General features: G+C 36.1%; 1 protein-coding gene across 10 annotated transcripts in view; it reads right to left on the bottom strand.

Moving 5' to 3' along the window:
* Positions 1-18,907, bottom strand: part of col11a1a (collagen, type XI, alpha 1a) — a 135,650-nt gene extending 116,743 nt beyond the window's left edge. For 5 of the 10 annotated variants that reach the window (XM_087308794.1, XM_087308789.1, XM_087308792.1 and 2 more), the window contains exons 1-4: positions 18,599-18,894; positions 12,122-12,286; positions 9,175-9,388; positions 2,423-2,585 (exon numbers count right to left, since the gene is read on the bottom strand). In XM_087308794.1, the coding sequence (XP_087164920.1) occupies positions 2,423-2,585; positions 9,175-9,388; positions 12,122-12,286; positions 18,599-18,719 (663 nt within the window). In that variant the 5' untranslated portion in view covers positions 18,720-18,894. 10 annotated transcript variants of the gene reach the window in all.
* Positions 18,908-19,329: the final 422 nt, after the last annotated feature.

Consider the following 19,329-nt stretch of genomic DNA (forward strand, 5'->3'; position numbering starts at 1 on the left):
TCCCAGACATTTCATAACCAGACAAACCTCAATTCAGCACAATCAATGGACGAAAGTTCAAAAGTCAAGTCAATCATGGCAAAAGACGCCAGCAGTGGTGATATTCTCAAATGACGAAACCCAATAAAGTGTCTTTTGCCATCTGTTATTGCAATGTGCATTGGTCTCCCTACTGAAAAAAAACAGCTTAAACCAGCCTAGGCTGGTTGGCTGGTTTTAGCTGGTTGACCAGGCTGGTTTTAGAGGGGTTTTAGCCATTTCCAGGCTGGTTTCCAGCCATTTCCAGCCTGGTCTTAGCTGGTCAGACTAGGAGATGACCAGCTAAAACATGCTTGACTAACCTAGCCAGGCTGGGAGCCCAGCCAAAAACAGCTATGTCCAGCTTAAACCAGGCTGGTCAAGCTGGTTTTAGCAGGATTTAGCTGGTCATTTTCCAGCCTGACCAGCTAAGACCAGGCTGGAAATGGCTGGAAGACCAAAACCCCTCTAAAACCAGCCTGGTCGACCAGCTAAAACCAGCCAACCAGCCTAGGCTGGTTAAAGCTGGATTTTTCAGCAGGGTACCAGGCAATACACTTTTTTACATAGTAGTCAAATGTGAGCTAGCTCAAAACAATTTAGACCACATATACACGTTTAATTAGTTTCATCCACTTCATCCAAAGGATTAGTTCACTCAAAAATGTAAAAAGTACCTTATTAGATACTCACATTTATTAATTTTTCACTACAGTGGTTAAACTGTAATCATATAAAGCTCAAAAAAACATTTTGTGTGCCAAAAAGTCATTTGTTTGCATGCGTCGCATCAGATCAGTGTGCATGTTTACAACCAGCAATTTGACACTAGTGTACTGATGACTCTAATATAAATAAGGGGAGCAAATATAGACAGAGAGTCATATTTACTAATTTTATTATTATTATTTTTTTTTTTTGATGCACAAAACTGTTCTTGGAGCTTCGTATAATCATAGTGGTAGCCACATATAATGTTTTGACAATGTTTTTGACTCATTTTCTAGACTTTGAAAGACTCATTACTGTCGATGGAGGTTCAGAATGTCAGAAAGCTCCCATATTTCATCTAAAACAGGGGTGCCCAAACTCGGTCCTGGAGGGCCGGTGTCCTGCATATTTTAGTTCCAACCCCCATTAAACACACCTGAACTAGCTAATCAATCTCTTTCTAGATTTACTAAAACTTCCAGGCAAGTGTGTGGAAGGAAGTTGGAGCTAAACTATGCAGGCCGCCAGCCCTCCAGGATACCCCTGATCTAAAATAACATCTCATGTGATTGGAAGGACATAAATGTGAGTAATTAATCACAGAAATTTCATTTTTGGGTGAAGTAATCCTTTAATGGCAGATAATGACTTGTATGTAACTTGCAAGTTCACACCAACTTATTAATCCTAACTCTAACCTAAAAATTATCTAAATACTCTACTGGAAAATGTCAGTATTTAACAAATAGTTGCATAGTTTCTAATCCCTCTAATCCCAACCATAACTGTAAATTATTCCCAAAATAATTTATAATTATAAGGGAAATAATAAATAATTATCATGTAGAAGTGCATAAATCTAACCCTAAAGCTAAATTTAACAAACTGTAAATGGATCCCTTAATTCTGATTGGCTGATTGGAATGTTGTTCCAGGATCAACATAGATGTTAATCCTGTAGGGTAGAGATCCCCTTCAATCAATTTTTCCAAGTCCATTAGTCAATATCGGACATAATGTGAGATGTTTTCCATCAGTCGATCACTTCGAGATCTGTAGGATATCGACTAAAGGATTCACTAATCGATATCCATCATAAAGTAATCAACTGAAGAGGAACAAGGCTTACATTCATGGCTGAGATGTTATAGTCCTGCAGGTTTTAGCTCCAACTTGCCTCAACACATCTGCATAGATGTTTCTAGAAAGCCTAGTAGGAGCTTGATTAGCAAGCCCAGGTTGGTCTGACTGGTGTTGGAACTAAACTTTGCAGGAGACTGGCTCTCTAGGACCGAGTTTGGGACCTCTGGTTTAAAGTGTAACCAATTGTTTTAGTTTTGGATATAACAAGGCTTTCCAATCCACTAGACTAGAAACATGAAGGCCAAAACCCTTTGTGTTGGAACTCTCTATTTTAGATGTAACAAAGCTTTGCAAGCCACTGGATTGACAAAAGAACAGCAGATTCTTAAATCAAAACATTTAAGCATTTTTTTTTTGTTATTTACAAGCCTGTTTATTTCTACCTCATGCTAGTTTTATTTGTCATTAACTAAGCTGAACAATGCATGCAGACGGCCCTGAAGCTGGACTATAAATCCAGTTTTACTTTACTCTCCTGTTCTCAAACGAACAGATGTTGTCTTCATCATAATAACATACCTCACTCTTCAATCACTGAAAACAGCTTTACCTCAAAAGATTCCTCATCCAGGATCCTGGTGCCAAAAACGGTGATACCCTTGGTGTCGATACTGGCATGGTCACTCCTGCCCAATGGCTTGGTTAGCTTCTTCTTACAGTCGACAACAATAGTCACTGTCTTCTTCTCAACGCTGATGCCTACGCGATGCCACCTGCGATTAAACCGGTAGATCAGATGATTACAAACCCAACAAACAGTTAAAGGCCGCCACACGTGAGACGAGCCTTACTTTAAAACCTCAGACAATTTGCCTCCATTCTTGAGATATAACATTCCTGAGTGGACCGCATTCCAGCATTCAAACTTTGGCCTTGTTTAACACTGGATTAAACTCATTAAACTCTCGACCAAATCCCCCCTGTGAGTTGTTCAGCATGACAGACACCGTGAACATTGTGGAAAGTGCGTGTCAGGAAGGTACGGCAGAGAAACCGAACTGTAGAGTCAAAACATTGGGAAAAAAAAGAAGGTGAACAGTTGGACGGGTTTGCGGTATGAAGCCACAGTGAGTTTTCAAAGGGGTATCAATAGCACCCAGGAGGGTGATCAATTTCCCATAATCCACTTTGTTAGGAAGAAAAACCTTTATTCTGGCTTGTGGCTTTAAAGCACTTGGCAGAGTTGAATCGGGACAGGCTTTACTGTGTCAAGAAACCAACTTCTTGGATAACGTAACAGCTAACGAAATAAAAAAGATGCAATTTACATACCCTAGTTAGGAGCGATTAGGAGGATGATTGATGTGTAATGGTTTAAAACCACAATGTCGTACTTCACGCCTTTAGGCGTTAAAACATCCTGGGAATATTCTAGAGCTTTAGTTAATTCTTGGACTTGCCAAACACAATGATTTAAAGTCACACACATTTTCACACTTAAAAAATGATCCGTTTTCCCTCAGGACACGCAGTGGCGTAATTCATCTTTGCATAAAGTATGTCAGCAACATAATGTAGCATTTTCACAGCGTGGTCAAGCAATTCATTTTAACACAAATGCATTTCAGAATCTTGATCGCACATGCATCATGGCCTAATATGATAAAATTTCCCCTATTTTAAATGTCTCTAAAGATGATAAACCACAAAGGTTGGATGAAAGCTATTTTACAATGCTGATGGTTAATCCGTTTAGCTTTGCAAATTATTTATACAAAGCCACTTGTACCCATAATTCTTCAGGCACGAGGGAATTGGAATGACAGAATTAGCCTAATCAAGGTGCATTTAACCTGAAATCCCCGTCAGAAACATAAGCTCTATAATCACTCATGAAAATATTGCTGTTTATGCTGCAAAAAAAAAAAAACACCTCACTGAACCGATACCTACAATAAAGCCTCTTAAAACCTAAAACAAAACACTTCCATTGAAATACTTTTGTGTTGTAAATTAATTTTAGCACTTGGGCATTTCAGAGTCATTTTGAGGCGTTGTGCTACGCTGTTTAAATAGCAAATGCATTGGCGCTCATTTGTGCGCCCATAGGCGTTCTGGTCTAAAAAGGAAAGCGTTCTGAGGTGCACTGCTGGCGCATTGCTATTTTGAGAAACTATAATAGATTTTTCATTAGACCAAAACAAACCCGGTCTAAACTCCGGCGCAGACTTTATGCACTGCTTAATACGCACAAGAGAGCAATAGGAAAATATCTTTACATATGAAACAATTTAAATATTAAGGATATATATAGGATATAATAAGAATTGATATAGGATATAAATATAAAGGATTAAAACATTACAAAACATATTATTTTCTAGCCTATATAAATATGAAAAATCACTGCTTTTATGTCTTCTTCATCTCGGGAGGCTTTTTCAGTTTTTTCATAACAATTTGCTTTTGTATAATGTTATTATTATTAGCAGTATTATTTAATATATCCATATTTATATTTGTTTTATTAAAAACAAGCTTAGATTTGCCCACCTGCAGGTTTAAGACCATATGGGGCATGGCAGGTGTATTTGGAAATAACTCAGTATTTTGACCAGACTTGGTCATTATTGTTCATTTATTCGTTTGCTGGAAATTAGAACTGAATTTAGAAATAGTTTTGAAACAAATCTTTGCGATTAACAAACGAAATTAATTATTTATAGGCTAATTGATGTCTGTGTGTAAAGGTTTCCCTATCCAAGGGCGAAAGTGAAAGTAGATCATTTATCTCTCATTCTCATGCAGTAGATGCTCTGTTTAACAGTTTTCTGTTAAAAAACTGTCAACTGTTAACTGTTTGCTTGTGAAATGCTAATTTTTTCCACTTAGACTTACTTTGCGTCCTGTAAATAGCGAATGCGCTCTTGGCTTAGCTGACTCTTAAAGGGAATGGGAGATGAGACTCTAATTGGTTTATTCTCAAAAAACACCTATAACTCATTAAGAAAATAAACTCAACCCTTTTAGAACATGCGCTTTGCCGCAAGGCAGATTTCCCGTCCTTAAATTAGCAAAAACGCGTCCTGACATGCCCTGAAAGCGTTTGCGCCCTGCGTTTTGCGCTCTGCGCATGGACCGTCAAAATAGAGCCCACTATCACTAATATCTAGAAGCATGCATTAAAAAAATTATTCATGGAATTTACTCACTTCTTTTAAGGTAAGTGGTTGTAAACAATTTATATGGGATAAAATTAAACAAGAAATTAAATTTAGTAATGCTCTACTTAATTTGTTTGTTTAAATTTAGCAACAATTTACAATAAACTATTTTTTTCAGTGCGCTTTTACCACTTTATATCTCATAACCATGATTTGAAGACTTTACAAATTATTGTGTGGCATGTTGTGGCCTTTTCCAACATCTGTGACGATTCATCTCAAAATCTTATAATTATGACTTTTTTGTGTGAATGTGACTTACATTGTCATTGCAAGGCATTGAGCCATTCACAAGAAATAGTCCCAATTACAAGTCACACTGTGTAATATTAAAGTATGAGAAATAAAATCACAATTATGCGATTAGACTTCACATTGTGTAAAACATACAATTGGGATTTTTCTGCCTCATAACTGGGAAACATATATATTGGAAAATATGGATTTTTATGTGTTTTTTATATCTTTTAATATTGACTACGGCATTCATTCATTCATTTATTCATTTTTCTATAGGGTGTTTTCACATCTGTGGTTCGGGTTATTTAGTGCGGACCAAGGGCAGCGAATGATACATTGTAGCATTTTTCTGCCATTTTTTGGGTCCTTTTCACACCACACTAAATGCTTTGGTTCAAACCGGTTAAAAATGCATGTGACAAAATCCACATTACTGATTGGCTAAATGTTATTAAAGGTATTTCCTAAACTGATTTTTGATTGGTTAGAATTAATGTGCGGGAAACTGCCAATGAAACTCCTTCACGTAAACAAACCGGCAGACACAAAATGTCCTTTTTACTATGGAGGGACGACTGTGCTGGCTACTAGTATACTAGTTTGTATACATCACTTTAGACAAACTACATTTCGAAAATGAAGCGCAGCTATGGCTGGAAAACAATGTTTTAATGCATTGCAAATGGTGAAGGCGCATCGCAAGCCACTTTAGGAGAAGGTGTAAATTAATATAGCTAAACCGCAGCATGGTCATCTTCCGGAAATATTACCAACAGTCTATCAGGTAATGTTTTTTCTTTTGTCTCTCTCTCTCTCTCTCTCTCTCTCTCTCTGTTGAAAATAGTTGGTAAAGCACTGTCAACAAAAAATTTTCCTCCACATTCCATGATGCACAACGCATTGGACTTTGGCAGCTGGATTAGTCCAAAAAGGTGCAGTACTTTTTAATGCTGGGTCTGTTATAGTTTGGATCATGTTCTCACCATAACCGAACCGCTCCAGGGTTCATTTGAAAGCATATCAAGACTACCTCTTCTCTTGTAAAAACAACCTTAGTCCATTCAACTCAAAAAAGCTCTGCAGCAAGTTGCCTTACAATTTTGAGGTTTTATTTTTTACAGTGCAACCCACTAGGGACAATTTAGTATACCCAATTCACCTATACCACATGTCTTTGGACTGTGGGGGAAACTGGAGCACCCTGAGAAAACCCACGCTAACACAGGGAGAACATGCAAACTCAAATCAGGACCAGCCAGGACTCGAACCAGCAACCTTCTTGCTGTGAGGTGACAGTGCTATCGAAAGACCATTTCATAAATACTAAGACAAATTCCCAAAAAATTTATTTTTATTTTACAATTTGACTTTTTTCCTTGTGAATTGGCCTATTGATCCTATATAATATGTAACTATAAAGTTCAGCTTTTCAATTCAATTCAGCTTTATTTGTATAGCGCTTTTACAATGTAGATTGTGTCAAAGCAGCTTCACATAAATGGTCATAGTAACTGGAACAGTGTGGTTCATCCTGGTTCATCCATATAAAGTCACAAAATGTGACTTTTTATCACATAATCGTGAATGTCTTCCAACTGTGACTATATTTCTCACAAACTGATTTTTGTCTCATAACTGTGATGTTTTTTATTTATATTATTTTCAAATTTTCCTCACAATGACCTTTTTAGTTTGCACTTCATGAGGCTTCCATAAATATCAATTCCTGATGATGTAATTCAAGAGTTTAATTTCTGAGGTCAAGCGTCTGCCACAATGGGTCCAACTTTCCATCTTTCTAAAAATAACAGAACTCTAAAGGATCACTGCTAAGGTCAGATCACCTACGGCCCTGTCAGCTCCACTTCATCAATCCAGAATCTCAGTGAGATCTCCTCTGGCTGAAGAAGCCACACGTAACTAACTGAATCATCTACTTGTCAACTAAAACGGTCCCATAAATGTCTTTTCTACACATGTAATGGCTCAGGACCACGGTTTAAAACTCTAGACTGGCAACAAAAATGACTTCCTGCTGTTAAGGTCAATGACTGACCTCCATCTGACCCTGTCTACTCTCTCAGGATGAACCTAAAGCTAAACAGGTCCAAAAAGCCACTGTACTAGGCTGCTCTACAAAGGCAAAGTGCAGCATCTATAAAAAATGTCTTTAAAGAAATATACTTTCTAAAAGATTTTAAAAGTCCACTACAGTTAAACTGTTAAGTTTTACCATATTGAATTCATTCAGCCGATCTACGGGTCTGGCTGGAGTACTTTTTAGCTTAGCTTAGCATAAATCTTTAAATCTGATTAGATCATTAGCATCTTGCTTAAAAATAAAAAGAATAAAAAGAGACATTTAATACTTTTGCAAACTTTAAGTTTGACTCCTCTGTAGGTACATTGCTTATAAGGACCAACAGAAAGTTGCAATTTTTTGGGCTGATATGGCTAGAAACTATGCTGGCATTCCAGCATAATAATCAAGGAAATTTGCTGCCATACCATGACTGAAGCAGGCGCAATGATATTGCACAGTGTTATTACCTAGTTACCTAGCTGGGAACTATTTTTAAGCTCTGCATAATATCATTGTGCCTGCTACAGCAGCAAATTATCTTGATTATTACGCCGGATTGAGAGTATAGTTCATGCAGATTAACTCCCCAACAAAAATCATTTCAGTCAATCTAAATGTATGAATTCTTTTAAAAATAGATCTATTCAACCCTTTAACTGCCTGCTCGACCAAATGGACTGACCATACCTTATTGAGAGGAGTACCTAACTTAACTAAACCTGATTGAGCCATCTTTACCGCTTGGTTGAAGTATATGATGCCGAAAATTCCACTAGTTGTCACTAACTCAATCAACAGCACTCGTCACAACATTGCTTCTACCATTGAAATCAAAAACAAGGAAATCACTCCTGACAAGTGAACTGGTTTTCGTGAAAAATTGCAAGGTAAGCCTATTATTTTGACATATTACCCTCTAAGAGCCCTAACTTTACAAAGTTATGTTGCTTGGTGCCATGAAAAATATTAAGTGTGTTTGCAATAATGTTTCAAAAACAAAAAAAAAGGGTAGAAAAACAGAACTAAGGATTTCATTTCATGCATTTCTGCAGTCTGAAAGAACTGTTTGCTGAGAAATATCAACTTTTGATCCTTCACAGAATAAATATGACACAGCTTGTTATTTATTCATGAATATACTGAGATAATTTCTTAAGTATATATTTTTTTCGACACTTTTAGGATATTTTTGGAGTAAATATAGTGAATTCTTAGAACTCATGCGTGGAAATCACAATTTTCAAAGAGGATTATCTCTTAAATGGCAAATGCTGGTGTACTAACATTAGCACAAGTCATCTATGGCAATATGTCACCCTGGACCAAACCATAAGTGTAATTTTTTGGAAACTGAGACTTAAGCGTTACCCCAAAGCTGATTAAATAATCTTGTTTGTTAGGATTGGACACTATTTGACTGAGATGCAACTACTATATATAAAAATCTCAAAACTGAGGGTTCAAAAACTCTAAATCTTGAAGAAACCATCTTTAATGTAAAAATTAAGTTTTAGCAATGCATAATACTAATCTAAAATTAAGTTTTGCTATATTTACAGTAGGGAATTTACTAAAAGTCTTTATGGAACATCATATTCTGATGCATAAAAGAAAAATGAATAATTTTGTCCCAAAAAAATAAATTAATCATTCTTTAATAAAAAGAAAATCTATAAATTACCATGCCACACGAAACTAGTTTTGTCCAGGCTCACATATATATTGCAGAAGAATGAAATATCTCCGTTTTTTAAAGTTATGCACCCCTAGATTCAGCTCTGCACTGTACATTGATCTGTGTGCTCTGTGACTTACTTTCCGTCGGCCAGATTGAGAGCGCGGAACAGAGGGTAATCCTCCGGGGCAGGTTTGCCCTCCTGATCCTCGTACAGGAAGACAGGTGAACGGCCCACCTCCACGCCCAGCTGCTGGACGCCTTTCTCATTGTAGATGGACAGGAGGAAGGACTGGATCCCTGCTTTGGGCTTGATGGTGGTTAGGATGGAGAAGTCTTCAGGGAAAACACCATCTAGGGAAACAGCAGACACATAGCAGCTTTACTGATGGGTATTTATTTAAATGTTTGCTTGTTTTTGAGGTGCTCATAAAGAAGATATTGATTTGTTGTAATTGGGAGCAACTTTTGGGGACATTTGTATGTTTTGTCTTAAAACATGCAAAACTACAGCCATATGCTTTCCAAAAGCTTTGGGCAAAGAGAAGCTGAACTCTCCTACTGTATAAAATCAGTATACATGTGAAATTAGAATTATTCGCCCCCCTATTAACTTTTTTTTTAAGTTATGTTTAAAAGAAAAAAAAATTTCCAACACATTTTTAAACATAATAGTTTTAATAACTCATTTTTAATAACTGATTTCTTTTATCTTTGCCATGATAAAAGTATATAATATTTTACTAGATATTTTTCAAGACACTAGTATTCAGCTTAAATTGATATTTAAAGGATTAAGGTTAGCTGAGCAAGTCACTGTATAACAGTGGTTTGTTCTGTAGACAATAGAAAAAATATTTTGCTTAAGCCTAATAATGTTGACCTTAAAATTGTTTTTAAAAAATGTAAAACTGCTTCTATTCTAGCGGAAATAAAACAAATAAGACATTCACTAGAAGAAAAAATATTATAGGAAATACTGTGAAAAAACCCTTGCTTTGGTAAACATCATTTGGGAAATATTTAAAAAGGGAGGGCTAATAATTTTAACTTAAACTGTATATATTACTACAGTATATAATTATTTAGAGAGTATTTCTGTTTATCACCTCTAATATTGATGCACTTGTAATGCATCTACATGTAACATAAACTTGACCTTACAAAAAAAAACCACAGATTTTCAATAAATGAGTTATTTTTAAAAGAATTTTGGAAAGATAGAATTGAATGAAACTTGCATGTAAAAATGAATAATGTATTATTTTAATTGTTCTGTTATATTTATATTTTAAATGATTCATTATTTTAAATTTGGATGAAATGATAAAAGTTTCAAAATCTATAAATCTATTTTAGGGTGAATATTATTAGCCTTCCTAAGAGATTTTGTTTTCGATTAGCTATAGGACAAACTACTAACTTGTCCAATTAACCTAACTTGCCTTGTTACTCTAATTAAGCCTTTACATTGCATTTCAGACTGAATACTTGTGTGTTACAAAATAACCAATAAAATATTGTGTACTGTCATCTTAACAAAGACAAAAAAAAGAGTTATTAGAAAAGTAATTATTAAATTAACTATTTCAAATTTGGTTTAAAAAATCCCAGCACTCAACAAATAATTTATATAATTAGGCTACTAATTGTATAAATATATTTTCTGCATTATTTCTGTTAGTCAAAATAATAGAAACTGAACAAATTAATTTTTCTCCCAATAATTTAGAAGCTAAAACGTAATACATGCATATTTTTTTATAGTTTTTTAAAAATGTTTTCTTTATTTGATCAATTTACTTAAGTCATTTATTTTCAGTTGTATTTTAAAAATCAGTTTGAATTAATTCCTTCAGTTATCCATCTTTCAATTTTGTGCATGTGCGTTATTAGATTTTTAAAATGCCATTAATAGCTAAAGAAGATAAATGAATTACAATATTTGGTAACACTTTACAATAAGGTTAATTAGATAATGCATTTACTAACATAACTTAATCATGAACAACACATGTACAGCATTTACGTATTAATCATAATTGATCATTTACTAATGCATTATTAACATCAAAGTCCATGCTTGTTAACATTAGTTAATGCACCATGAGTTAACATGAACTAACAATGAACTACTGTATTTTCATTAACGATAACTAAGATGAACAAATACAGTAGTAAATGTATGGTTTATTGTTTGTTCATGTTAGTAAATGCATAATTAACATTAACTAATGAACCTTATTGTAAAGTGTGACCCAATATTTTGTGACATTTTACTCATTTTATAAGCCATAATCCTTTAAACTGAGCTAAAAAAAAAAAGCAGATGCAATAGATTTGCTAATAAACACCAGATATGTGACATTATCCAGGCTGTAAAAATATTAACAAGTAATAAAGACCATATTAAAAAAACAACAACATCTGCACTATTATAATCACATGCTAATTGCATAATGCAGGGGTTTCCTGGAGGGTCAGTATCCTGCATAGTTAAGCTCCAACATCCATCAACACGCCTCCCTGAAGTTTTTAGTATACATAGATAGAGCTTGATTAGCTGGTTCAGGTGTGTTTAATTGGGATAAGAACTAAAATATGCAGGACACCAGCCCTCTAGAACCAAATTTGAACACCCCTGGCATCATGCATCTTGAAGGTATCAGATACATTCAGATAACTGGGAATGTAATGCATAAGCTGAATGCTACATTTGTATGTATGGTCATTAGTTGTTTTTTGCACATAAAAGTGCAGCATGAACATTCTGCTAAACATCTTTTTTTTTGCATTTCCCTAACGAAAGAAGTCATAAGGGTGATTATTTTATTTGTGGGTGAACTTTCTCTTTAAAACCATTTGTTCATTTCTTATGCAACTAAGCAGACGAGCCATGCTGCGGTCAAGAGATTTCAGCCAAGTTCTCCGAGCGCTTAACAATACAAGCGTCTGAGTGAAACATGGCCCCGCACAATCAGGGATGGCATCTCCTGTCAAAAGCCTTGGCAACCGTAACAAAGGGCACATTTAAACGCAGCTGAACGTAGGCAGGATATGGAGACATGTTCGTGGGGTTCAGCTTACCTGGGAAAAGCTGCTTGGTCGGGGCACTGAGCTGGGCATTCTTGCTGATTTTGTAGGCCGCGTCTGGCTGTGATGCTCTTCGGTTTGTGCAGAATCCTGACGTTTTCTCTACTCCTTCTGGGACAGTGGGAAATTCTAATACTTTTAAGACATCCACGGGTTCTGCTGAACAGAGTAGAAAAGGCATGCAAAATGTCAGCAGATAAATAATAGTGGGAAATACATTAGAAATATTGTTATTTACAAATATTTAGCAGATGATTAACGTTATTATATTGCAGTTAACTTCAGCTTCAACAGAATGACATTCTAACATCCACACTTACAATAACAAAAAAAAACAAAAAAAAAACATTGGAATGAATTATATTATTCATTCATTCATTTTCCTTCAGCTTAGTCTTTATTTATCAGCAGTTGCCACAGCGCAATGAACCGCCAACTATTCCAAAATATGTTTTAAACAGTGGATTCCCTTCCAGCTGCAACCCAGTACTGGGAAACACTCATTCACACACATACACCACGGACAATTTAGCCTTCCCTATTTACCTATACCACATGTCTTTCGACTGTGGGGGAAACCGGAGCACCCGGAAGAAACCCACATGAACATGCAAACTCCACTCAGAAATAGCAACTGGCCCAGCCGCGACTCGAACCAGCAACCTTCTTTCTGTGAGGTGATATTGCTAACCACTGAACCACCATGATGCCCCCTATATTATATTATATTATATTATATTATATTATATTATATTATATTATATTATATTATATTATAGTATAGTATATTATATTATATTATATTATATTATATTATATTATATTATATTATATTATATTATATTATATTATATTATATTATAAATTAAATCAAACATGTGATAAAGTTACTAACATTAAACACTATTTAATGTACAGTAATAAAGACTAAAATTATAAATTAATTTAAAATAAAAAACCAAAAATAAATAATTTAATTTACATTTTATTATAATATTTTGTTATAATAACAACATATTGATATTAACATTTTCAAACAATCAAGTAAAGAAACAATTCAGAACACAATAACTAATACAAAGTATTTAATGTCAAATCAGCACTTATATATATATATAAATTATTAATACAATAACCCTTTAACTAGCACCACTCGAAAGGAATATTTTTGGCCCAAATCTTGGATTGAATAATATACTGACACAAATATTATGATAACACATGATAATGATAACATATGGATAAAAGGTCAACCAGGTGGTTATAATGCCTGCTTAAGGGTTACGTATATAATAACAATAATTATTCATTCATTCATTTTCTTTTCGCCTTAGTCCCTTTATTAATCTGGGGTCGCCACAGCGGAATGAACCGCCAACTTATCCAGCATATGTTTTATGCAGCGGATGCCATTCCAGCTGCTACCCATCTCAGGGAAACATCCATAAATACTCATTCACTAGGGACAATTTAGCCTACCCAATTCACCTGTACCACATGTCTTTGGACTGTGGGGAAAACCTGAGCACCTGGAGGAAACCCACGCGAACGTGGGGAAACCATGCAATCTCCACAACGAAATGCCAACTGACCCAGCCGAGGCTCGAAGCAGTGACCTAATTGCTGTGAGGTGACAGCACTATCTACTGCACCACCGCGTCACCTGTAACTAGAATTAATAATATATTAATATATTATTACTATACAATATTATTCATATTATAATAATATTGCCTAATAATATGCCCTTTTTTCTTTTACTTCATAGTAAATCTATACATTAAACATGTTTGCAGCTTGTATTCTAAACTAAGCTAATCATTAAAATTACCATAAATTAAAATTACCATAAAATTACCTGTAAACCCTGTTTAATTATTCAAAACCGCAAAGAAGAGACCAATATGGGGTATTAAATCACTATATGAGCAAACTCAACCCAGCGCTCTTCATTCCTATGAGATTTGACCTTTGTAAAAATGTCAGATTCCCTCTTCAACCCCTTGAAAGTTACTTCAGCAACAGCTGGGTCAAATAAGCTTGAACAAACGGTTTCATTATGGTTAACGAAGCAAGATCTAAGATAAACACCGCTCACCCTGGATCACCCTGAAACTTCCCTGAGAGTCAACTTAGAAAGCAGCACCCTTGAGAAGACTTTCTTCATGATTCACTGCAAATTTAGGGCACATGTTTAGCATCTGGGTGTTATCCAGACTTTACCAACAGTGCCATATGTGTCTTCAGGCCTGGAGTGAATCTTTGGCATCTACCACATAAAACCAAACGCTCAGACCGTCAACAACAAAGGCAGACTATACGTCACAAAAGCACAAATTCATCTGAGGGAGGTCTAAAAAAAAAAGCCTGTAATAAAGACGCAGAGGCTTTCCCGCTGCTGAGAAAGCATTTACCACCCCATTTAAAGCTGTGAAAAGCGAAGGCGACACACTATTCTTCTACCGGTTCTTTGTGTTGAGCGCAGTGATCCCCCATTATCCCTCAATCCCAGCTTTACGCTAAACATACAAGATAGACATAAAGGAAAAAACTGCAAACTTAAACTGATGCTCTGCATAACCTCAAGCCTCACACACTCCAGATGTTAGCCTGAGATTGACCTTCTCCCATGCAAACGCCAAAGAAAAACGTCAATATTCAGAAACCTTTCGCAAAACCAACTGTGGATTGGCTGTCATTAGAAAAGCCCAGCTGATGGCCTGGTGTGATTTTTAACCAGACTGCTGTGCAAACACACATGCTGATCTGTTGCGCTGTCATTCTTTGCATTAGACAGGCTAGTGTGTGTGAGAAAAGGATGATTAGACATTGAGTGTGAATGTGGAGGGAGGGGCTAACTGAGTTTATGAGATCATAAACTTGCCATTAATATTCTATTGGACCTCCCAAAAAAGTGGGAGGGGCTTGTTTTACTGGGAGTTTTATCATTAGAATAAATCATTTCATTAGGAAATTCACTTATGTTTAGAGGATGACACAAATGTAGCGTTTAAATAGCATTTTTCCAATTACTGTCTTATTTGGCTCCTTTTGAATGTTTAGGGGGATATCAGGTAAAAATGCTGGAGACCGTTTTACCTGCTGCTCCTTGAGACTCCAATAATGAATTCAGTCAGAGTCTCTCTCTCTCTCTCTTTCATCCTGTATCTCTCTCTCTCTCTCTCTCCCCCCATCTCTCCTCTTTGACACATGCATGCCGCTTGAACAAGACCGCATTATGCCACAGGCTCTCCACGAGGCAACCTCACTGGCGGAATTTTTTGCAAAAAAGTTTTCCCCATGCCTTCCCCCCCTTTCATGACTGTAGAGAAACATCAAAGAACAATACAGCCTTTCAACCATCTGCATCCCAAGAATACTGTTCAGTTCACCTCATAGAGGGACGGTTCAGCCAAAAATGAGCATTTTGTCATCATTTACTTTCCCTCATGCTGTCCGGAGCTCTTTATTCCTTGTGTAAAGGCAAATTTGATGAGGACCAGGTAAACACTGTTCATTTTTATTGAATAGAAAGAAAAGTGGTTTTAAGATGTAACATAGGAAAAGGTTGGCTCTGTTTAGAACGTTTTACTTTCCACAATCTTTTGAAAAAAAAAATGTTTCTTCTGTGACATCCATTGGTCCTTGAATAACCATGAACTCACTGATTTTTACAGTGGGCGATGTGGTTTTTTTACAATTTTCTAGTGAAAGGTCAAAAAACGGGTTCTTCTATGCCTTTACTGTGCTTTTGAGAGCTTCATTTTTATAGTCAAAAATTATTGGAAAAGGTTATGAATTCTGCTCCGCTCTCTGAAAGTACCCAGGAGCCCAAAACGGATCTTCTATATAGCATCCCTTTTAGGAACTTTTTATGTACATGTTATAGTGGAAAATTGTCTGAAAATATACATTTTGCACTGAAGGTTCAAAGAATTAAATATGGTTCTTCTAGAGTTAATTTTTTTGCGCTTTACACAAAAAAAAAGCATTGTAAATGTTGTGAACTACAGTTGAAATCTGAATTATTAACCCCTTTTGAAATTGATTTTTCTTTTTAAATTTTCACAAATTATGTTTAACAGAGCAAGGAAATTTTCACAGTATGTCTGATAATATTTTTTCTTCTGGAGAAAGTCTTATTTGATTTATTTCATCTAAAATAAAAGCAGTTTTAATTTTTTTTAAACCATTTTAAGGTCAATATTATAAGGCCCTTCAAGGTGTATTTTTTGATAGTCTACAGAACAAACCATTGTTATACAAAAACTTGCCAAATTACCCTAACCTGCCTAGTTAACCTAGTTAAACAAGGTAAACCTTTAAATGTCACTTTAAACTGTGTAGAAGTGTCTTGAAAAATATCTAGTAAAATTCTATTTGCTGTAATCATGACAAAGATAAAATAAATCAGTTATTAAAAATGAGTTATTAAAACTATTATGTTTAGAAATGTGTTTAAAAAATCTTCTCTCTGTTAAACAGAAATTGGGGAAAAAATAGGAAGGGGGGGCTAATAATTCAGGTGGTTTAATAATTCTTATTGAATAAATCTTGTAATGATTGCAACTGTATGCACTAATGGGATACCCCAAATGCATCTTCAATAGTACTGCTGCTAAAAGATGCAAAGAATCTAAACGCATGCAGTTATGCAACATCAAAGTTGGACATTTCTACCCATTGAGTTGACTCTCAAAAACATGACTTAAATGTAGTCCAGATGAAGCTTGGTAGGCACCGTCTACCATAAGAGTAAGAGGAAAGATTTCTGAAATGTGTGCATTGTCTGAAGGAATGCACATCTGAGGTTCCTCAGCCTCAGGGGCTGAAAAAACATGTCAGTACACTGCCAGCTCAAGAGGGCACCCGGCAGAAATGCATTCACAAGCCACAAACCGCAAGACGCATTGCTTTAGAAGTTAATTAGGATTAATACTTTTTAAGATTCATTATCATCTTTGATAGATGATAAAGGGTTATTAAGCATGATGTATCATACACACTTCAAAAAAGTATATCTGGGAAACGTGACAACAATGGCTGATTTGTCATTTAATTACAACATGTCTAATTCAATTTTTCAAGGAGCTTTGTTCCTGTATGAGTGAGTGAGACCTGTCATAATGCAAGTCTAGGGGCCCTGGATGGCTCCGGGCCCTTTGAAGCCTCCAAAATAATAGGGATGAGCTGAGAGGACAGTCATCAAATAACGGGAAAGCACTTAGTAAAGAAGCATTCCCACTGGGAAACTCAGGACATGGGAGACAATTTTGCAATGCCCCTGCCTGGGCTTTGGCGGAACTATAGGGGTGAATGGGGAATGGGTGATTTTGGCTGTAGCCCACTGTGATTTATGCTAATTTAATAACTGGAAGCAATATCAAATGTGTTTTGTAAAAAGCTTAGACCCAAACATGCTAAAAAAGTAAGCGTATGTTACATATATGTGCATTTTTCCACATTTCTAAAACCAAAACATAAAGTTTGACGGTTTAGCTAAACTGTCAGACTTCTGCTTTCATAATCGAATCACTTGTTGATGTGACTTGATCAGTCACGCCCATTGTAATTTGGACCTCCCAGGTCTCAATTACTATGAATCAAATGCTTATCATAATTAAAGAATAATTGATTAATAGAAAATAAATAACACCAATGTAGTCAGAACGCACAAGTCTTATGATTGTACACTAGCATATCAGTTACAGATAATCTCCATATTTATTCTGTCTTGCTTTACTGATTGGCACACAACTAAATCTGCTAAATTACACCATTCAAGCCTATACCTTTCCATTTCCTGTACCTAAATGTAAAGCGTGGATGTAAAAACCCTAAGGAATTCCACCCTGCGAACCGTGTCCACACACACCTAACGGACCACAGGTTCAAACAAAGAGCTTCTTTCCCCCCAAAGTAAATCCCAAACTGTCTCTCCATGACACTCTCTTGACACATTCCTTCTGTCCAGCCTCTCAAACAGTGCATTAGCACACAAAATATTCTGAGATGCAATAATATCCTTCGTTTTTTGTAAACTTTGGATGTAGATGCAAATTTAACATTTAAAGACAAGTTGCATACTTTAAAAACATTTCACTTTCATAAAGTAGCCCACTTCAAGTGCAAACTTAATTCAATCATAGTCTTGTTATTTAATTCATAAACTAAGTCTTATGAGCAATATATATAGTTTAAGCCATTTTAATTGAATTATTGAGCTAATTGTAGCTTAACAGACACTCGTGAATACTTTGAGACCAGGTGGATTTATTTTAACACACTCCGTAGAGTAAAGAGAGTGGTGCACACTTTTAATGATCTTTCCTGTAGCGCACACACATACATGGATGCACATCTGCGATCACCAGTCTAAACGCGAAACGTTCAATCGCGTAAAATTCGCGCATCTCCTCTTAGAAAGCCCCTACAACTTCATTAAAAGTTTGGAAGTCTATCTTTCCTTACCTGCTCTGACATGTGGAGCCTGCAGAACCAGGACGAGGGAAACTGTGATCAATTTGAAAACAGTGGAATCCAAAAGCCACCTTTTCGTTTTCCACATTGGGGACCACCTTGGCCTCTCCATGGTCGGGCGCCCACAAATGTGCACAAAACCCGGGGCACGCTCTGCTTATTTGAAAAGGACGTCCCTTCTACAATCCCAAAAGTGCCCGATCTGCTCTAAACAGCCATAGGTGAGGGGTATTTTGTCTCGCCGGGCCCCCTTCGATCCTTCTTTCCTTGCGCCCAGCCTTCAGACTGAAGGGATCCGGGCTTTAATCAAAATGAGACGCGCAGCGCTCGATCGCCTCACCGTCAAGAGGGCTGGACCCAGACCCTGGATTACAGGAAAATGACAAGGGAAAAATACCCCGATTAGCAAATCACGGGGCTTGAAAGTTGGCTAGGGATCCACCCATCAGTTTTCCAAAGCCTCCCCCGGTCGCCCTCTCGCGCGTCCCCCCATGAAAGCCGGCAAAATTTTCCCTGGAGTATAGCCTGGGAATAAGTGAGAGAGAGAGAGCGAACAAGCAAGCTTGTTTGAGTTAATGGCACATAAGCATCAGCAGTAAAAGTCGGAGTTTAATTATAACTTTTTCATGTTAAAAATATTTTTACTGTATCGGAAAATTTTGCAGTAATATTAGAAAGTCTGAATATTATCCACGTTCTGTATTTACTTTATGAAAACAGTA

This window comes from Danio rerio, chromosome 24 (genome assembly GCF_052040795.2).
Source record: "Danio rerio strain M-AB ecotype USA chromosome 24, GRCz13ab, whole genome shotgun sequence".
Lineage (NCBI taxonomy): Eukaryota > Metazoa > Chordata > Actinopteri > Cypriniformes > Danionidae > Danio > Danio rerio.